General features: G+C 37.9%; 1 protein-coding gene across 1 annotated transcript; it reads right to left on the bottom strand.

Annotated features, from left to right (window-relative positions):
- Nucleotides 1-2,065: 2,065 nt before the first annotated feature.
- Nucleotides 2,066-22,423, bottom strand: wdr3 (WD repeat domain 3). The gene is made up of 27 exons (XM_063006298.1): nucleotides 22,340-22,423; nucleotides 21,805-21,993; nucleotides 20,710-20,919; nucleotides 20,494-20,612; nucleotides 19,971-20,049; nucleotides 19,104-19,199; nucleotides 18,478-18,576; nucleotides 18,254-18,355; nucleotides 18,066-18,163; nucleotides 16,505-16,606; nucleotides 16,165-16,395; nucleotides 15,120-15,213; nucleotides 14,533-14,634; nucleotides 13,685-13,770; nucleotides 13,446-13,584; nucleotides 12,749-12,805; nucleotides 11,263-11,363; nucleotides 10,855-10,966; nucleotides 10,483-10,617; nucleotides 8,207-8,257; nucleotides 8,043-8,108; nucleotides 7,837-7,929; nucleotides 7,640-7,690; nucleotides 5,786-5,829; nucleotides 4,864-4,992; nucleotides 2,451-2,544; nucleotides 2,066-2,369 (listed from the first exon to the last, which is right to left on the bottom strand). The coding sequence occupies exons 2-27, from the start codon at nucleotides 21,976-21,978 to the stop codon at nucleotides 2,214-2,216; spliced, it is 2,820 nt and encodes a 939-aa protein (XP_062862368.1). The 5' UTR covers nucleotides 21,979-21,993; nucleotides 22,340-22,423; the 3' UTR covers nucleotides 2,066-2,213.
- Nucleotides 22,424-22,945: the final 522 nt, after the last annotated feature.

Below are 22,945 nucleotides of genomic sequence, written 5' to 3'. Positions count from 1 at the left end.
CCTAAATCCTAAGAGCTGAAAAACATAATACACTCAGCAAAACACGTTTACAAAACACATTGGAGAACAAATGTTCATTTTGTGGCTCCAAGAGACAAGCACTGAAGCCTATTCAGCATAATAAAAGGAAAAAAGAGTTTTAGTTTTAACAAGGCTGACTTAAGTGTGGGGGAAATGAGGAGATGCAATCAACATCTCAGCCACACTTTCTGTGCCGTCAACATTATTACTAGTTGAAAACTGCTCTAGAAAAACATCACATAATTACAAGGATATTACTTGGCTTTGCAGGTACTATGCTGGAAAAAGAAGTGTGGTTTTATTACACCTCTGACAACAATAAAGAATGCAAAGTTGAGGTTAGACTTTCAAATGTGCAAATAATTATTAAAAATTATGAGGTCTGCTCATTCAACACAAGCTCTTATTATTCACGGCAATAAAGATTCTTCTCTAACAGCACAATGGCACAGTCAGTATCATTCTGTTAACAATTTGTTTTAATGTGCAAAGGTGTCTAGGTTTATTAATTTCCTGAGATATCTTTGTTAGGTGTGATATTTACAGCCTAAAGCACACATCCAGCCTTGGGGGGTCTGCAAACTAATGAAATGAAAAGAAAATGCACATTCACACCTCAACATGAAACTTGGTGTACCAAATACCTTCACACTTACTAAATAGTGTGTTAAATTCAAAGCTTGCAGTACAGACTTTTACTGTGCAGTCTAATAGAGTGATTTATGTATGTTACATCATAATATTTAATGTTGAGTTATTATATGTAGCCTTAACAGCCATGTGCTGTATTGAACAGCCTGTAAATTCTACTCCATACATTACTTAAACATCTCTTATTTAATTTGCATTAATACATTTTTTTTCATCATTGGCAGATATTTCTGTTATGTATTGATTGTTGAGGAGGTATTATATTTAAACAGTAGATTGGCCAATTAAGGACATTCATGTTTCAAAATACCCAAAATTTGCCAGATTTCTGACACTGTGCTGCAACCACAATCTAGATTTTTGCTGCACTGTTTACAGAGGCTCTGACTGTGACTTAAAAGCACTATGATCCAAAAGATGTTACACCTAACTCCGTTTATCGTAATCAGGGTAATGGGGGGTGCTGGAGACTATCCCAGCTCTCAATCCCTGGACATCGCAGGGCAGACATACACACAAACACATCCAAGGGCAATTTTAGTGCCTCCAATTAACTCCACATTTCATTATGGTCTTTGGACTGTGGGAAGAAACCGGAGCCCCCAGAGGAAACCCACATGATAGGAACCCAGACCGCTCCACTTGGAAAACAAACCCAGGCCCTACTTGCTGTGAGGTGACAATGCTACCCACCGAGCCACTGTGCCACCCTGCACCAGAAGCACTGTGCACAAATTGAAAAGAACATCTTTTTGGAAGCTTCATTACACCATAACGTCAAAATGCATGTAGGACATTATAACACTGCTGCCGTGCAGTGATCATTCAGCACCAGCAACAGCAGCTAAAAGAAAGTACAGTTTTGTTGGTAACATTGCTGCCAGGAAGAAATTGCTCATTTGAGCCATTTATTTTAGTGTGTGTGTGCTCACATTTATTTAAATCATTAATTCACATTTTTAGATTCAGTTGGCCGCTCCCACCTACATAACACAACTTCTTGTGCCAATGTTTTTATAATCCTATATTTACACAATATATCTTGTGTTCAGTGGCATGGACTATCAAACCAAATAGCATTGGTAAAGAAAGCTTTACTTCATCACTGTTACTTTTACCATTGTTCTGTGCATATAATTATTCACAATTCCTTATGGTCCCAACATCTGTTTACAGCCTTGACATGTTGATTCAAGATTAAACCAACAGTGCAGCACACTGGTCCTTAAACAGTTTATTACCGGGTACTCCCAGTGCTCACATAGGCCTTCTTTTACCTACCTGTTGTATTTCTGCCTTGCTCCCAGTGTTTCCTGGAACAAAATCAGTATCTACCAGGACCTTAACCAGGATTAAGGGGTGTTAGATGAATGAATAAAGACTAAAACAGTGGTTTGATCCAATTCTTGATTATTTCAACAATTACAAATCAAATCCTTTAAAAAGACACTCTTTAGATTTTATTTTAATGGAATTGAGGAGGAAAAACAATGAAAAGTCCAAAGTGACATTTCTAAATTGATGTTTTTTTGTGAGCTGGTTTATGTGATGGTCAGTATGGCCCTTTCTCGCTTTCTCCTCTTCCTTTTCTTCTCCTCAAACTGACCTGTAGCATCAGCAAAGAACATCACATCTTCCTTGCCCTCAATCTCCCGCTGTAGGAACTGTAGGCCGGCACTGTTAAAACCCAGCACATCCTAAAAAAAGTGGATTTTAACATGCTTAAATAATGTGTGGTACAAACAATATGTGAAGGTTGGTCAGGAAAATCGACATACCCTGATCTCTCGCACTTTGGTGATTGTGTTTGTCCTCAGCTCATCAATGACTGACAGCAGCATTTGGTTACTAGTGATCTGGCCAAAGTGAATTCTTTAAAATAGAACAAACAAAATGAATTTAAATCAAAGTTTAAATAAACCCTATAATAAAAAAAACACTTTATTCTAGTCATGTGCACTCATTTATTTACTTACAAAGAAAATTTAGTGAATAATTCTCAGCACAGCCGTGATACAGTTTTTATAGTATGTTTTGTGTTTGATGTTAGTATGTTTTGTGTACTGTTATTTTTGCATTTATTTGGCCTTGTTACATTTTCATATCTGTATTGTCCTTGATACTGGTACTCGTGCTGTTGGTGATTGGGTGGCACAAAGGCAATGAATGGATTTTTTATAACTGATGCATATACTGCTGACTGATCAATGGCACCTCCACTGAGACAGGGAATAATGAAGATTATATACAGTAGTGTTCAAAATAATAGCAGTCCAACACCATTAACCTGATAAATCACTGTTTTTAGTAGAAATGCTATTTCTACATAGCAAAAAATTGACTTGAAAGTGTAGTAGAGTAATGAAAACAAAACAAACCCAACAATTAGGACATGCATCCCACTCATTCTGAGTAATCTAAGCATTGATTGAAAGGGGCTTGTTCAAAATAATAGCAGTGAGGAGTTCAATTGGTGAAGTCATTCATTCTGCAGAAGAACGGGTGTCAGTTTTGGCCCTTATTTAAGGTAGGATGATGGCAAATGTTGCACAGGTTGGTCATAGCGCATTTCCTTCTGAAATACTGGGTAAAATGGGTTGTTCCAGACATTGTTCTGATGAACAGCGTACTTTGATTAAAAAGTTGATTGTAGAGAGAAAAAACATACAGAGAAGTGCAGCAAATTATTGGCTGCTCAGCTAAAATGATCTCAAATGCCTTGAAGTGACAACCAACACCTGAAAGATACAGAAGGAAGCGTGGAACTACTGTTCAATTGGATCGAAGATTAGCCAAAATAGCAAATACTCAGTCAATGATCACCTCCAGAAAGATCAAGGAACATCTAAATTTACCAGTGAGTACAGAAGATGATTAAGTGAAGCCAATTTACCAGCAAGAACTCCTTGCAAAGTCCCGTTGTTAAGATAAAGACGTGTCCTGAATGGGTTAACATTTGCCAAGGAACACATTGACTGGTCCAAAGAGAAATGGCTCAACGTTTTGTGGACTGGTGAAAGCAAAATTGTTCTTTTTGGGTCTAGTGGCCGTAGACAGTATGTCAGACGACCCCCAAGCACTGAATTCAAGCCAAAGTTCACTGTGAAGACAGTAAAGCACGGTGGTACAAAATGATGATATGGGGATGTTTATCATACCATGGTGTTACGTCTATTTATCGCATACGAGGGATCATGGATCAATTTAAATATATCAGAATACTTGAGGAGATCATGTTGCCCTATGTTGAAGAAGAAATGTCCTTAAAATGGGTGTTTCAACATGACAATGACCCAAAACATCTTGGTTACAGACAAACAAGACTGAGGTAATAGAGTGACCAGCCCAATCTCCTGACTTCAATCTCATAGAGAACTTGTGGGCTGATATCTGAAACGCGTTTTTTTGAGGCAAAACCCAAAATTGCAGAAGAACTGTGGAATGTCTAATCATCCTGGACTGGAATACCTGTTCAGAGGTGCCAGAAGTTGGTTGACTCCATGCAACACAGATCTCGGAAACAATTGTTCTGCCACTAAATATTAGTTCAGTAATTTAAAGTAAAGTGAAACCTCAAACATTTTTTCATGTTATAAATACATTTTTTGAGTTTTTAAAGAAAAATGCTGGCACTGCTATTATTTTGAACAGCCTAATATTCATTTTTCTTAATTTTCTGTAAAGGATTAACACAAACTGACTAAATTTTGTTAATGTTTTGATTTAGAATTGAAAGTGTAGTATTTTCAGTGCATTTGCATTTATGGAAATAAAAGTTATTATAATGATTTTGTGCTTTATTCGCTTTTTTAAAATCACTGCTATTTTTTTGAACACCACTGTAGGTGCGAGACAAAGCCTCATCTGAACCCGCCTCATGCAGGTGAAAAGAAGTTGCCGGCTATTGCACATGTCGGAGGGGGAGTGTGTTAGTCACTGGTTTCTCCTTGGTCAGGAGCAAAAAAAAATGCAAAATTCAAAAAAATTATATTAAACTTGCTATCAGCAATAAAAAAAATACAGATATGACGACAACTGATGTGCACACTTAAGATACACCTACTTTCAACAAACTTGTTTGCTGATTAGGACTATTTCAAACTTGTGAAAAGCTGTAGTAAAAATGCCTACTGTTACTGCATAGGCACTCTGTATTGTTATATGTAGTGTGTTTAATTCAGTGGTAAATACCTAAGCAGGAAGAAAAGGCAACGGCAGACCAGTTCCACCTCTAGGCCCTGTTTTATATATGCATTGAAGAGTGAGAGCAGGTCAGGGATGTAGGGGAAGGGCAGCACCAGCAGAGAGACCTCCAACTCACTAAGAAAAAAAACAACAATATTTTAAGCATCACAACACAGGTACATTTTTAAAAATATTTACTTTTTTTATAAGCTCAAAGTATATTCTAGATTTGGGAAGAGTTGTCACTAGGAATTTAATAAAGCAAGTGGTCACATGAACAAAGTAATTACTACTTGACACACTGACATTAAAAGAACATTTCCAACCTGGCTGGAGATTAACCAATTGAAAGACATGACTAGGGAGACACAGTGGGTATCACTTGCCCCGTCACAGCAAGAACGTCATGGGTTCACGTCCGAAGTGGAACGATCTGGGTTCTTTCTGTGTGGTTTGCAGGTCCCCCCCATGTGGGTTTCCTCTAGGAGCTCCAGTTTCCTCCCATGATCCAAAGACATGCAGTCAGGTAAATTAAAGCTACTAAAATTGCTCTAGATGTTACTGTGTTTGTGTGTGCGCACCCTGTGATGGACTGAAGACCTATCCAGGGTGTACCTTACACTCAGTAAACTAAACTCACTGCTACCCTGAATCTGATATAGCAGTGGTAAAACAGCCAATGAATGAATGAATGAATGAAGACATAACTAAAGGTGAGGATTGAACCTGGATTACTGGAGCTGTGTTGCATTAACATAAACAGCTGTCACTGTGCTACCACTAGTACATATATCCAATATTAACATAACAGTAGATCAGGAGTAAATCATAAACCTTCACTGTCTGTACATTTTCATATGATAGTTACAGTTTATAAAGTAAGCTCTGACTATTGCACATAAAGGATAAATAGTAAATGTTCCCCTACCTGGACCGAACCTTTTTTATGACATCCAGAACATATCCGGAGGGCTGCAGGTACCAGATAAGAATATGTTAGCACCAATACACAGCAAAAGCCATGGTACCATCAAGTATTTACACATTTACACTCGCAGGTTACACCTATCTGGTATGTACATCATTATTTCAATAAGACCTACAATACTAATGAAATTTGCTGTAGTCCATATGTTGTTCTGTAGACTCTGTCGCCCCCTGTATTCTCTTTATTAATCGACAGGGACCACACAGAACCCCAACTGACAGGATTTTTTTTTAGTTGTAGGCCATTCACAGTACTGCAATGACACTAACATGGTAATGACACAGTAGTGTGTTGTACTGTTATAAGTGTAGCAGGTTCAGCAGTGCTGTTGGGACTAAGTGTCCTAAGATCAGAAAGTGTCCACTACTAAAAGATAGATCAATACAGCTCTAATTGTAACTGTCTAGTTAGAGACTAACAGTGCACGTGTTCCTTATAAGGAGGCCAGTACTTTTAAGTAGTATTTAAAAATCCCAACAACACTGCTGCACCTAATACACTCATACCAGAACATCACACACTAACATGCAGTTACAGTTCATTACTGTTCCCAAACACAATCTGGTTAGTAGGGGTCCTATGGGTGTCTCATTAAATTGATAAATGGGGTGTAGGAGGATGACAAAGTGTAAAAAGCAACAAATGGGCTACAGTTAGTACCTGTATAACCACAAAGGTCATATGTATGGAAGTGTAGCTCATAAAAATCAATGAATAAAGGCGCTCAGGTGGCGCAGCGGTCTACCGCTCTAGCGCACCGCTGCAAAGTGTTTGACATGGTGAGTTCAAGTCTCAGCAGAGCCACCGACACAACTTGCCGTGTTTGAGGACAGGAAGGTCAGACAGGTAGGGCTGCAGCTATCGATTATTTTTGTAATCAAGTATTCTATCAATTATTCCAGTGATTAATCTGAGTAATCGGATAAGAAATACTTTTGCTTAAAATAAATACATATAAGATTAAATAAGATGTCTCTTAAACTGTACATTTTTATTCCTTGCATACAGGACAGTTTAAAGAGAAAATGACAAATGCAAAAACAAAAATAAATCACTTTTAAAATGTATACAGTCCGCGTTATCAAATCTCGGCTGTGTTTCAAATCGCTACTTTCATACTGAACAGTACGCAGGAGCGGCAAGTGTGTTCAAATACATAGTATTAATTGATCTGTACGTGAAAAGTACCTGGTTTAGGTACTGATTAGGTATGAGATTTGGGATGCACGTCACCTGCCCACAGCATGAACACGTTGTGAAAGTGAAAGTCGTCAGTGCGAAAACACCGTGAACTGTATATAGTTGTATGGATTAAACGATGCCGCGATGCAAAAAATTTGAATCGATGATATTTAATAATTGAATTACTCGAGTTTCTCAAGGAATCGTTTCAGCCCTACAGACAGGATCACATCCCACTGCGATATGTAATCTTCAGGACTGGTCGGGGCACCTGCATGAGTGGGGGCTTAACAAGGCTCTTCATATGCTATACGTTTCTATGTGGGCAGATGATAAGAAGTGGCCACAGATTGAACATGTGTCGAAGGGGGTGTGTGGTGATCCGGGCCTCCTTAATCAGATCAGGGCTTGTGCAAGCATCAGCAAATTTACATTGAGGAATTGGAAATGACAAGATTGGAAAATGAAGGTGGGAAAAAAAATCATACTAGAGAGGTATACCTAATAAAGTGCTATGTGAGTGTATATTTGACAGAGAATTCAAGTAATTTTGTGTGTAATGTAGATGAAAGTTTTTAAATCAGAGATTTTTGAAATCCACAAATCTCTTACCGATATATTTCCACAGGCCACAAGAATGGGGTTCATTTTTGGTGGAGGTAACTAAAAAACAAAGACACGTCAGTAATTAAGCAAACTTTACAAGGGGGGTGGGGGTGTATTGAGGGGACTCATACGATTAAACCACATAGTTCCCTGTTATTTGGCACATCCTCAGAAATTACTGCAAATGCTAAAATCATCCATACCTCCTTTCCTGCTGCCTCACAGGCAGCCCTGTGCTCATTCAGCTTTGTGCTCTCCTCTCTGTAGAGCTCCAGGGCCTCCATAATACGCTCCGCCTAGAACAAGAGGCAAAACAAATTTATTTGTCATACATTGCACAGAAACAAAAACATTAAACTTTGTGTTTTATATAACTAAGAAGAGGAATCCCAGGTTCTGGGTAACTCACAGCTTTCACAGTCTCTACAGTCTTCTTTCCAGCAGGTTCTGCCTCTCCTTTGGTCTCTCCGGGGACCTGACAAATAAATATGAGGAATGCAATAAGTCCGATTTCAGAATCAAGAACATACATAAGCACAGAGATCTGTCATATTTGAAGAGAGATGTACATACCACAGGCTCATCTCCTTTGGCCAAGGATTCTTCAAATTCTGCCTCTCGTTCCTGAAAATCAGATATATTTTAAATTTTAGCTGTTTGGAGATATATGTTAAAAAAACTTTTATTATATAGATGTATTAATATGGGCTTTATCATTTTTTTTATATTTTCAGTGCTTTTATAACTATGTTTAACAATTATATAGTTTTCCTTTCTTTTTAGAGTCAAGAGAAGCTACAGGGGTTGGACAAAATAACTGAAACACCTGGTTTTAGACCACAATAATTTATTAGTATGGTGTAGGGCCTCCTTTTGCGGCCAATACAGCGTCAATTCGTCTTGGAAATGACATATACAAGTCCTGCACAGTGGTCAGAGGGATTTTAAGCCATTCTTCTTGCAGGATAGTGGCCAGGTCACTACGTGATGCTGGTGGAGGAAAACGTTTCCTGACTCGCTTCTCCAAAACACCCCAAAGTGGCTCAATAATATTTAGATCTGGTGACTGTGCAGGCCATGGGAGATGTTCAACTTCACTTTCATGTTCATCAAACCAATCTTTCACCAGTCTTGCTGTGTGTATTGGTGCATTGTCATCCTGATACACGGCACCGCCATTGGATGCACATGGTCCTCCAGAATGGTTTGGTAGTCCTTGGCAGTGACGCGCCCATCTAGCACAAGTATTGGGCCAAGGGAATGCCATGATATGGCAGCCCAAACCATCACTGATCCACCCCCATGCTTCACTCTGGGCATGCAACAGTCTGGGTGGTACGCTTCTTTGGGGCTTCTCCACACCGTAACTCTCCCGGATGTGGGGAAAACAGTAAAGGTGGACTCATCAGAGAACAATACATGTTTCACATTGTCCACAGCCCAAGATTTGCGCTCCTTGCACCATTGAAACCGACGTTTGGCATTGGCACGAGTGACCAAAGGTTTGGCTATAGCAGCCCGGCCGTGTATATTGACCCTGTGGAGCTCCCGACGGACAGTTCTGGTGGAAACAGGAGAGTTGAAGTGCACATTTAATTCTGCCGTGATTTGGGCAGCCGTGGTTTTATGTTTTTTGGATACAATCCGGGTTAGCACCCGAACATCCCTTCAGACAGCTTCCTCTTGCGTCCACAGTTAATCCTGTTGGATGTGGTTTGTCCTTCTTGGTGGTACGCTGACATTACCCTGGATACCGTGGCTCTTGATACATCACAAAGACTTGCTGTCTTGGTCACAGATGCGCCAGCAAGACGTGCACCAACAATTTGTCCTCTTTTGAACTCTGGTATGTCACCCATAATGTTGTGTGCATTGCAATATTTTGAGCAAAACTGTGCTCTTACCCTGCTAATTGAACCTTCACACTCTGCTTTTACTGGTGCAATGTGCAATTAATGAAGATTGGCCACCAGACTGGTCCAATTTAGCCATGAAACCTCCCACACTAAAATGACAGGTGTTTCAGTTATTTTGTCCAACCCCTGTATATACAAGTACTTAAAGAAACGAACAGTGTGCAACACAACACAAAGACAGTACAATAAAACAGTACAATAAATACAAAGACCTACAATAAATACAAGAGACATTTCTAATCTAAAAGTAATAGAGGGGAATGGGACCAAATACCAGTGTAGTGTTGGCCAGTACATGGTACTGAGTTAATGACGTTTATTTATTTTATTAAGACTCTACACACTTTGGTTACATTCATGACATGACAGGTAATTACTGGGTACACAAGTTCAAGTTTTTAATGTCAAATACAGTCATGGACAATTTTGTATCGCCAATTCACCTCACTTGCATGTCTTTGGACTGTAGGAACATGCAAACTCCACACAGCTTTGGTGGATCCTCCTTTTATACCCAATTATTCCCTCTGTTATCAATTGCTTGCGCCTGCTTATTGTAGAAAACTGTAACTTCAATACTCAATAAACTTTCCATTCCTATTTTGCCTCTGTCCCAACGTTTTGTAGTGTGCTGCAGGCATTACTCAATATATCATCAATGTATATCAGTTAAATAAATATTTTTAATAATATTCACAGATGACAGATTCTTCTTGTTTGCATTTTACAAAATATCCCAGCTTTTTCGGGAAATGGGGTTTGTAGGTCACTATTCAGGTTTATTGGCCTGAAACCCTGGATTGGCTTCAAATATTTTCTGTCAATTCCGCTGACTATTCTTTGCTATTAAATTGTGAGATGACTGATACAAAACAGATCACCAGTAAAACATGTGACATAGTCAATATTTTTCTCTGGCTTATAGAGACTCACCATCTCTTTCTCCTCCTCTAAAATGATGGGCTCCCTGGTTCTCTCCCACAGCCTGAGGGACTTATCATGAGAAGAAGAGACGATGTGGTCTCCATTGGGACTGACAGCCAGGCACCACACTTCACCATGGTGGCCCTGAGGAAGAAAGCACCAAAGTCAAAGGTCAGGCTGACAGTGTAGTAATGCCTGTGTATGTTTTCTTTTAAAGCATTAGATCAATTGTTTAACTTGCATAAGACAGTTAACCTTTGCTGTTTATCGAAACTGCAACGTAAACTGCAAGTCAATAATGACTGTTTTTACCCTGTAACCTTGAGCATATCTATTTAGCATGCATAAGGAGAGTGAGGCACTATATTAAAAAATAATCACCTCCAGGGTCTGAATGTGCTCAAACTTGTCGGCATCCCACTGTTTGATCTTTCTGTCCTTCCCCGCTGTGAAGAACAGATGGGTTTTGGGGACAAACTGAAGAAACATAACACTGGAAATAGAGAAAAAAAGGAAGAGAGTAAAAAAGCAGAAGATAAATATTCACCATCTGGAATGACATCATCATCTTGTGACTTTTCACCATACAGGAGATGAACTAACACCAGACAAACGTAACAACTGACTAAAAGCAGATTGCGCAGAGGAAATTACCACACTTATGTCATACACCAACAGCGAGGACACACATTCTCCTGCACACTGTAACCCAGGTCATTTAAGCTCTGAGAATATTCTGTTGCAGAGACAGGGAAGCAATATTGTATGAGAAACAGAAACAATTATTACCTGTCATCATGTGCGAACATTGAACGATGGCAGTCACCGAAATCCAAACCCCAGACCTTTACATTTCTGTCTGCAGATCCAGTGGCTATTAGTGCACTGTCCTAAAGCACAAATACAGTTTGTGTGATATTAGAATGCACATATTTTTACAAAGCATAAACTGTAGCACTGAAAGAAATCTCAGTTTAAATCTCAGTGGTGCTACCTGGCTGGGTGTCTAACACAATTAGCTGTGTCTCAAATAAAAAGGCTCCTTATTGTCGCTGCAAAGTAAGACCTCTGGTTGAGGCACCATCACGAGTGGTGAGAAATTCACACAGGACATATTATGACTTTTCATTAACGGTATGTCTGTTAGTCAGTCCACTGCTGAATGGTGTAAAAGAAGCCCTCTTTGGCTAAGCGGTAAAGGAATTGCAATAAGGTCTTGAAAATAAAAAATGGTGTATTTTTCTGCTGGTATAAATTGAGGCCTAGAATCCGAGTTAATTTACTTTAAGACCAAAAGTACATGGACATCCAAACTTAGTCTACGATGGGTAGGTTGAACAAAATATGGAACATTAATCATCCAAAAGATAGTTCCTTTATAAATTCATTTATCACCATTTTTTTTAAGTTCTTATCAGAACTGAGCAAGGCCTGCAGTTCTGTACATATAGGTTTAGGTTTGTTGTAGACTTTGGCATGCTATATTCAGCAATATGCTGTTGGAGAAATTTCAGTAGGGTGGTCACTTGTATAAAGATTTTGTACTGTTCTGAATTTCTATTTTGGAAATAATGGCCTTAGAAATGGCTTTGTAACCTAAAATGATTAAATACTCTTTTTTTAATGTCATACAGAGATACGACTCCTTCAGATATATTACCTTAATTAACACAAGCTGGCTTTTTTAACACGGGCCGGTTGAAGTTTTTTTTTTGTTTGTTTTTACAAAGAATCATTAAAAAGTAATTAGCTTGTTTTTTACTACATTTACTTTAAAGGTCTGAAACAAGTGTTGCAAAATGGCAATAAAATAAAAAGAGGGCAAACTCTTAGAACTTTTAGAATCACTGTATATTAGGGCAAACTTTTAGAATCACTGAATATTAATTCATTACTTTGTTACCTTTTCTAGAATACAAATACTATCATGGGATCTACTGTTTTCAAGTATAAGACACAGAAAATAAATAAATGCCGAGAAGTGTCTCGTGTAGTGTAATAGAAGAAATGCATCATGGGACTAGTGTATTTTTTTTTATTTGATGCCAGTTTAGTGCAATATCATAAACCAGCAGTACGCAACAATTTTAGTTAGGCTGCATCTTCAAAGGCAAGTTTCACAGGCTCTATAATCATTGTGGCTTTACTATAGGCATTATTTATTCTATACATGCACTTCCATGAAAAGGACACTAACTGAGAACTGCTGTGAAAACTCATAACAGCGGGTTGGCCATTTATATTGTGATCTAATAGTGTTTGGTAAAGAACTCACATGTGAAATGTCCATGCACAGCACTGGCAGTTTATGTCCATAGAGAGACAGGAAAAACTGAAGGAGAAAAACATGTATTCAGTTAGATCTGGTTTTCAAAATACAACAATACATGTATTAGTGCAGATTTTGGAAGAATTTTATAAAGGCAATGTGCTGACATTAATATAGTATGTTGTAGATATACTTTTTAGTGATATAAATCGCTCAGTAGCTTGAATAAATATGTATATTCATTTTCCTACTGTGGACATTATGTATATTGTAAAATGCTGTGTTGGGTATTTCTTGTTGTTGAAAGTACATTGAACTACTAAGTACACTGAACGTAAAAATTTTTGATTCCAGTATGGTATGCTATTTATTTACAAACTTTTTTCTGTATCTCAAATCCAATGGCATCGATTTTTAATTACAGCAAAACATTCACAGTTAGATTAAAACAAATATTTTTTTAAACATTTAGTTGTATTAAGTGTTCAACTGCATTTTACAGAAGTGATAAATATGCTGCATATCATGTTCCTTTGCTTTATTTTATCTTTAAAAACAAGTCTAAAACCTAAGCCCTAAAGTGGCCAGCGATTGTAAATGTATGTTTAATGTACAGACCACCCTAGTGACCCATAATGATTAATGCATATTTACACATTCTGGCCCCATAAGTATCCACGCTGTGGACGGCTGAGTGAAATACCTTTAGTGTATCTGTGTAAAATATTTTGATTGTGCAGTCAAGCAGAGACACAGCCAGCAGTCTCTGATCAGGACTTAAACGCACACACAGTACATCCTCATCCAACTGTAATGTGCGAGTGTGTTTCACCGTCAGTCTCCTGCAGAAATATTCGGAAAATGTATATTTATAAGCTCTAGACGACCAAACACAAATACAGTGAGAACTAGAGTCAACAGTAATAGTCTGTCTTGTCTCACTTGTTTGGTCCCGATTCCTTGTCCTTTATTAGCTCAAAGTCCCAGAACTTCACTGTCTTATCAGCTCCTCCGGTTACAATGCCCCTCTAAACACACACACACACCAAAAAATTTAAAAACAGAATAACATGCAGACATAAAACCGGTCACAGTACATTCATTTAAGAACACAAATGACAAAACAGGAAGAAAGCACAGATGCAGGCTTAAAAAATAACTGACGTAGCTTATCAAACATGGTGCCTTTTTTAACCAGTAGCCAGTCAGTATTTTGACTAGACAAAACACCACCAGCTGAAATTGAATATGATCGTGTTGTTGGAACAAAAAAAATAAAACACTTCACAGATCACACACCAATGTGTTTCATCACAAACATTACTGACAAAAATTAGCATGTTGACCATAAACACTGGGTGAACAGTTAACAACTAGTCTGGGAAGGACTCAGTACCACCAGTTTTTCAGATAGATTTTTAACATTATAGTTTTGTAGTGATGAACTCATAACTGGTGAGTTTATATTATTCATTTAAACCAATTAATATAGCCTGCTAGTGCAGTTACTACAGTAATTGTATTCTTGTAATGGTATTATGCAGTGTAATAAATGTTTATTGTAGAAATATCAGTAAATGCTAAATCCCTGAAGGAACTGCAATATAAATTTTACTTCTTTAAAACAATAACACCTGACTAAAATTGTTATTGACCTGACTCTTTTTAACTCTTGCAGGTTTACCACTATTAAACCAGATCTTTCACATTAACTGTATATTGCCGCATTCATCCAAGTTCAGATAAGTGTATTGCGATATTTTAATAGTATACTAAATGTCTTACAGTACCTGATCAGGAGAGAGACAGATGGACCACAAAGCTCCCTCATGGGCTTTTACTGTCTCCAGCAAGCTGCCCGATGCCAGGTCAAAGATCTGAAGGTTTCCACTCTGAAATAAACCCAAACAAATTATATACAAACATAAACATTTTAACCTAAGGCCTGATTTACTCTTCTTTGGAAAGCTGCCTGAAATCACATTTGAAAAAACTGACATGGCCGTGGTTAACAAAAATGTTAGAGGGTTTATGACTATCCATCAAACAGGAAAGTAGCAACCAGGTAAAAAAATGTAAAGGCTTTGTTATCAATTGTTAATGCAAAATGCTTTAGATGAAAACAGATAAAATACCTCAATATTTATGGTAGTTGATTTAAAATGAAGTCATAAAGCATCGACTCCCCTATAAACAGCCAAATTTAATTCAGTTAAAAAGTTACTAAAAGCCAAGGAACTTTTTCAGCAAGTGACTAACTTTAACTGTTTAACTGTTGTTACACTTTAACTTTGGAAGCCTGTTTGAATGGAAGCACAAATCAGGTCCTAATCCTTCCAACCTTTTTTGTAACCTTTGGAACAACAGTGTGATATACCTTAGTTCCTATAATGATCTGTCTATCTCCAGGCACAAACAGGGAACAGAGGGCATACTCGCAGGCCATGGTGCGAATCACCTGCAGGGTTGACCTGAAAACAAACAAACAAAAAAAAGACTTTCTGTTGAGTAGAAGAAACCAAATCATTTACTGCAACCACTGTCGGCAAACTCACCGACAAGTCTTACAAGGCCCGTTATCTGTCAAGCCCCTACAGTTTTTACAAAATCTAACTGGTTAACACAGTAGACAATAATTATAACACTAGAAAACCTTCAGTTTTCTTTTATAAATGCACTGGTGTCCTTTTCTACGTCCTTCCCGTAAGTGACAGCACACAATATACATTTTTGTTTTGCATTTGACCTTAATTATCTCTTAATCTTAATAATTATCTTCCAAACTGCCACACGCCCAGTAGCCGGCCGCATTGTTCCACCTGCCAGTGGCAGAGCCTCCCAGAGAGCTGCACCATGCCTGGAGAAACATGCCATGCACCATACTAACACCTGTAGTGAAACGCTTTTAGATCCACACCAAGGCACAGCAAATTCTGCCTGTGTGTGTGTACACCTAGTTTTGTTTTTATTTTTAATGCATGTTCTCCCTTTTTCTTCCGATTTTTAGTGCGTCTATAGTTTTTACCCAATTGCGTTATGCTTCCTCTCTACTGGTGCTGACCACCCCGCTCCTAATTGAGGAGAGCGAACTGACACCTCCCCTCTGATACGTAAGCAGTAGCCGACTGCATTTTTCACCTGCACCAGCCGAGTTTATATGCGAATCAGCCCTGTGCACGGAGAGCCACACCCTGATCAGCATTATTCCTCTACTCTGTGGAGACGCCATCAATCAGCAGCAGAGGTCGTAATTGCATCAGTTATGAGGTCCCCATCCGGCTCCCTAACCCTCTATGAACAACAGCCAAACGTTGTTCATATAGCTAGCTGCCCAGCCCAGCCAGATGGCAGAGCTAAGATTCAATACTAATTAAGGCCCATATTTAAACAATTAGGACCCACAAAATCACACTTAGACTAACCTGTTCCACACTTTGACCGTATCTGCAGAGGCAGACAAGATTGCTATGTTGTCTGAGCTGAAAGCCAGAGTTCTGGCATCTGTGCGGTGGCCACCCAGTGTGAGCCGGGAGGTTTTGGTTCCTGTAGGGGTTTTCTCTGTGGTCTTTACACTGTACGTCTCTACAGTATTGTTCTGTAGCAACAAGGCAACCTTCATTTCTCCATTTGAAGACAGAATGCAGTCCACAGACCTGAGAAAGACATAGATTATAAATAATATGTTATCAAATATACTTCATCACAGATACACCCATGCTGCAGTATAATTTATTTTAAGGGATCATATTTAAGTGTTCTAACCTGATCTTGGAGGAGGCTTTTATACTGGCCAGTTTCTGTATCTCATCTGTTAGTTTTCTGTCCACAACTGGATCTGCTGCATCAGCACCACCTTCCTGAGATCTAAACCAGAAGCAGCAGTTAAGTGTGTGTTAATGCATAATGATACCGCAGTCATGATCAGATTTCATTCATGAATAGCACATTCATAATTCATAAACAGCATTTATTATTTCTTTCAGCTTTCCCTACTTGCACATAGGCAGACAGAGACCACACAGAAGAGCAATGCATTATGTGTATTTTGCAACTAAATAAGTATATAGCTTACGTACGTAGCTTGGTTAGATATATATAAGTAGCTTATTATTTCTTAAACAACCATGTTGGAAGATGTATCATGTGATCACAGGAAAGATGCTACTGTGTTTTATAAGGGTCAAATCATTAGCCTGCATCAAACAAAAAACAGAAGAGGAGGTTGAAATTGGGATAAGAACTGTAACTGTTCAAAACCTGCAAGTGGTACAGATAGAGGTAAACCATCAATGTTGCGGAAGAAATGTGGTCTGAAAAATTCCTGAATGCTTAATAAAGTCTTAAAAAAAACACAGAAGAACTTACATCAAAGAGAGAGATTTCCCACATGCACAATGCAATGAGAATTTAAAGCCTTTCATTTTTGCTAGGAAGCATAAAGATTGGACTATGGAGGAATGGTAAAAGGTCACATGGTCCGATGACCCCAAAGTTATTATATTCCAGAGTGATAGGTAAGTCAAAGAAAGAAGTAAAGTGCATGAAGACATGCACTAATCATGCATAAAACCCACTGATTCAGTTGGTCAGTTCTAGGCTTAGAAACGTTATGTGGCAATAAAATGAAATCAGCTGATTAACTCAATGTACTAAATGATGAGGTTATCCCATGACTGGACTTTTTTCATCCCTGATGGCATGGGCAAATTCCAGGATAACAATGCCAAGATTCAGTGGGCTTAAATTGTGAGAGAGTGTTTCAGGGAGCATGAGGAATTACTCACACATGACCTGGCCACCAATTAGGGTTAAGTCCTGACCTTGACCCTATAGACTTAGAAGACTTTAGGATGTGCTGGAGAAGACTTTACAGAATGGTCTGACTCTCCCGTCGCCGTTACAAGATTTTGGGCAGAGATTAATGCAACTCTGAATGGAACTAAATGTTGTTGCATAAGGTTGTCGGAACAATGTGAATGCGTGTCGTAATAATTTTTTGGCCTGGCAGTTTTTACAAAAATTTGACCTCAGAGCTTTAATTAGTACCCTGATAATTATTACAATCAAAAAGTAAGTAGTAAGTATTTGCACTTACTGGTACAAATAATACATTTTCTCATTATAGGCCATTTGATTTATATAAAGTCAACTACCAGGTAAAGAGACACACTGCTGTATAAAATCTGAGTACGGGCCGATTTTAACCATGATAATGATTTCCATTATTAGATTGAATCCACGTAACTTTGTTGATCATATAATTATAAAATCTGACTTCTTGCAGTTATCTGATTACGCATTGTTCTAAACCCTGGTTGCATACTTCGCCTTTTTTCTGGCTTTCTTTAGCTTTCTCTCCATTTTCTTCTGAATTTCTTCTTCTGGAAGGACAGCAAAGAGCTCCAAACTGTTGTCTAAGCCCTAAGAACGTAAATAATGTGAATAAATAAAACATAAGATATTTAGAAGTAATACATTATTGTTAAATTTGCAACCACAGAAAATACCTACATGACATGCCACGAATTTAGCTTTGGGATCGGCGATCAGGGACACAACCCTGTCTCTGGCTTCTCTTAAAATAGAGCCAGCTTTCTTACAGCTCAGGATCCTCTGCAGAACAGGACAGATTTGATGAACAGTCTAAATATTAAACACAATCTAAATTCTAAGTTGGCTTTAGCAATACTGGCTGATAAGGCATGCTGGTATTAAAAAGAACATCAGAGTATTACATCTTCTGGCTCTTCATTAGGACCTTCATCTTCATTATCATCATCATCATCAAGAAGACTTTTTCCTTTCTTTTCCCTTGGCTCTCCTACTGCTTTAACCTGAAAAGAGATGGTTGAATTAGGCTTTTATATAAATAAATACCAAGAGTCCACACATTATATTTCAACTTCAGCACTGTCTTAGGACTGTAGGTCGACTGTAGGTCGACTGTAGGTCGACTGTAGGTCGACTGTAGGTCGACTGTAGGTCGACTGTAGGTCTAGTCAGACAATTACATTTATAAGTCATTCAGGTAGGTAGGTAATATTTAAAAACTAATAATAATTTTGGAGACAATGTATATAAAAAAAAAAGAGAATTACTTTTTAAGGTGTACACAGGTAACTGCCATCATCTAAGTATGAAAATACAATTACATTTTTCAAATGTGACCATAAAAGGGTTAAGGACCATGCTCAGGAACCCAACACTGGTAACCTGGCAGTGGTGTGACTTGAATTAGCAACCTTCTGATTATGAGTCCAGTACCTTTTGTCCACTTTCTGTGTATCTATACACTTAGGAACAATTAAAACATACAAATCGTTCATTATATAAACAAACAGTCTGAATGCTATCAGTTTACCTCCTCCAGGTAGTCAATGTCCCAAGCTCTGAGTTCACTATCAGCCGAGCCAGTCAGCAGTCTGTTTTCCTGGTTCAACAAAGTCATTCCCCATACCTACAAAGAGTAAATCAGTACTGTGCTTATTCTAAACTGTCAATACAGAAGTGGATAACATTAAACCTTTTAACCCTAAAAGTTGTTGATTTGGGTTTTCACATCTCTTTTGATTATGTGCACATAATTACTCAATGCTTCTTTGCTTTGCTAATCATCTAAAGAAGTTGTGTCTAATTCCCAACTGCAACTTTCTTTACCGCTGCAGACCCCTACCCTGACTGAGGAAAACCGCATACTATCACACGCCCCCTCCAACATGGCTGCAGCAATAAGAAAACCGTTTGACTTTTCCCACCCTCAGACACAGCCATTTGTGTCTGTGTGGGTGCCCTGCTGGTCAATAGTACCACTGAGATTTGAAATAGAGAGCTTAAGATCTCAATAGTGATGACTGCTGCACGGCCCATGAGCTTTATTTATTTCTTTATATGTGAAAGTTACTCGTGTTTAAAATAACTTTACATGTGTTGTTAAATCATCTTGTTATATCAGAGACTAAAGTAAAATTATGTACAGTGTGGCCAATGTAAAACCTGAAACAGATAGTAGTGTAACATGTTTATTCAACTTTACACATACAGCCATCCAAAGTTGCTTACTTAAAGCTAACACCAGACCAGCACCTTGTTTCAAAAACCTCACACACCCACATGTACCATGTTTAAAACAATCAAGCAAGTGTGAAAATGCCCAACAAACAATCCAGTCTCAAAATGCCAAACTGAAGATTTCTGACTTGAAAAAGTATTATACAGAGATTGTGCTCACCTCACTGCGATGGCCCACCATGGTCTTAAAACAGTGCTGTGTATCCAGATCCCACCATTTAACAAAGCTGTCTTTCGAGCTGGGATTAAAAGATGGCAAAACAGGTCAGTGGTTTTAACAGTTTTACCAGCTGACATAATTTTTCTAGTCATGCCACATACCCCATACCAAATCGCATTTCTAGAAAAGTTGGGACATTTTGTAAAATGTAATAAATACAAGAAACTGTACAAGATAGGATTTACAATGTTTTCACTGACCAACCTAAATATATTTTGTAAATAAAATCACCAAAAAATATTCAAAATGTATTTATATTTACAAGATACAATCCAGCCGGTCAGCCAAAACATTACACCACAGATTTTTGTTTTAATTACATTTTACAAGTGTTGATCAGTGCTATAGAAAACATTTTTCACCAGAGTACAATAGTTATAATTATTATAAGTTATGTGATGACTTAAACTAGCATGATTTCATATTCTAATACAACACATGCATAAAATGAATCTTGACTAACCTTGTGACTAGGAGATTTTTGTTCTTTAAGAGCAAAGCTTGTGTTATGGCATCTTTGTGCCCCTTAAGCCTGTACAAGCCACATTCATTTATCACGTCCCACACAATTACATCTGTGTCCTACAGAAACAAAACACATCATTATTTTAGCATGATAAGCATTAATAATAAAAGCTTAAAAAAAATTGGTGATTGATTGGTGGAAATAATTTTTCACCTTTGACCCAGTAACAAGTCGTGCTCCCAGTCCATCGTAGTGCATGACTGTGATGGCGGATTTGTGTCCATTAAAGGAAATGTTACTTTCACCATTTAACAGGCTGAAAATGCGCACACTGCCATCCTCATAACCCACAGCTATGTGAAGACCATCAGGAGAGGGGCACATATATGTTACCTCATGCTTCTTACCCTCCAGAATCAGAACCTATGAACAGGAAATTAAAACTTTAAACACTAAAACTTAAACTGACATGTTAAACATGCTGTGATAAGCCACAAACAGTCCAACAAGTCTAAACATGAAAATTAATTAATCATTTTCATTTCATTTTTATCCACCACTTTATCACAGGAAGATCCTGCACAGTGCCCTACTATAACGCATGGCCTCAGATACCCCCATCCTCTTTCCCCAAGCAAAGTTATTAATGTCTGTGAAGACCTGTCGAAAGCGCAGCTGAAATTCAAACCTGGATATCAGCACTGGTGGGATAGCATAATAAACCATTTGCACCACCCGAGCACCCAGATAATTTCATTTTTTAAATGAATTAGGTGAAATCCTCAAAATGTAAATGTGCATTTCTACTCACTAGTGATGTGCTAAGTAAAATGTGGCATTCCCACAGTAGATGCTCTGTTATACCAGATTTTTGGATGTAAAATTACATTCATTTTGTTGAGATTAACAGCAACTATCAAAATACAGGTAAATACAATTTGCCAGAGAAATTAAATGTAGTTCAATGCAAAGTTGTACAACTGCTCTTTGATGTTGACTTTGGTGCTTCATGTTAATACACAATGTAACTATAATTGTAGACTATTTTCACTAATATGTTTCAGGCTGTGGTGTTCATGTGTGTATAGGCCATGACTGTGCTATAGTGTAGTCTGCCTATATGCTACACATGCTAAGTTTACTAGTGGTATGGGCAGTAAACAGAAGGTCACTGGTTCAAGCCCCACTGTTGGAATCTTGACCAAAATCATTAATTGTATTTGGTCAAGATTACAAATCCCTTTCTGAAAAGCAGTGACCTGGAACAGAATTGTAAATCACATCCACTTCTAAATAATGCAATAATACCTTTTCAGCTTTGCGCACATCCCAGATGAAGACATGTTCACAGGCTCCTACAGCCACATATCGGCCCTGTTCTCCTCCTCTCAGCCTCACAAACACCAGGTTCGCCTTCTGACTGCCGATCACCCCAAACACAGCGCTGGGTACATAGCGCAGGTACTGCTTAGTCAAGCCCATGCTTAAATCAGTGTCCTACAGTTGGAGGAGAAGTTTTGAATACAATTAGCACACTTTTAGACACGTCTAAATCAAAGTAGAGTTTACCCAGAGATCCTAGTGAATATATTAGTAACTGATAACTGGACTTGTTGTTTTTGTATTTAAATAATACATTATAATAAAACAATAATACAAAACAATAATTACGAACTAGTACAGCTCTGTGAGACTGCTGCAGGACTACATGTTGTGGTAAAGCTTAAGGCTGAAATTCATTCCCACGTGTACTGCATGTAATGTGATCCAACCAATCCAGCAATCTAACCGCTTAGTTTCCACGCTTGCAATATTTAATTATGTTGATTATTTACCGACTTACCCTTAAAGTCGATTGTTTTTACTACATATAGGCAATATTCAGTTTTTAACGAGTGGATATCGCGATCATACACATCGAGTCGCCATGTGTAGCATTCAATGAAGGCAAACGTAATCGATTCAACAAATTCGGCAGAATTTTATGTGAACTAAATGTAATTAATAAATGTAACTACAAAAGGTAAATTCTAAAGTACAAAAGTATATGAGAACACATGTTAATGTTGCATGTTTCTTGTTTTGGATTATTTTTTTCTGTCGCAATTTCAAATGATGTGTGCATTTTCGATTACTTCGGTCTTGCCGTGTTACTGAACGTCAGTAGCAGCGCTATCAGACTATCTGAGCTAAAGGAGGAAAATAGATTTATTTAGTTATTAAATAAATTGTGATAGTGATACGCTTCTTATTAACACTTATTATTATTAAACAATAAAGAAATGCTTAAAATATATAATAACACTTTTGTCTAACTGCAAGTCCAAAAGAGCAAAAAGCCAAACATGTACTGTGTCCAGCCCACAGAAAGAACATACTGTATTTATATCATTATCAAATCTGCTAAGAAAGTTGTTTCTTGTAGGATAAAAAAATACGTAAAAATAAG

This window comes from Trichomycterus rosablanca, chromosome 12, assembly GCF_030014385.1.
Source record: "Trichomycterus rosablanca isolate fTriRos1 chromosome 12, fTriRos1.hap1, whole genome shotgun sequence".
Classification (NCBI taxonomy): domain Eukaryota; kingdom Metazoa; phylum Chordata; class Actinopteri; order Siluriformes; family Trichomycteridae; genus Trichomycterus; species Trichomycterus rosablanca.
The sequence above is the reverse complement of the archived record's forward strand: the minus strand, read 5'-3'. Positions and strand labels throughout refer to the sequence as shown.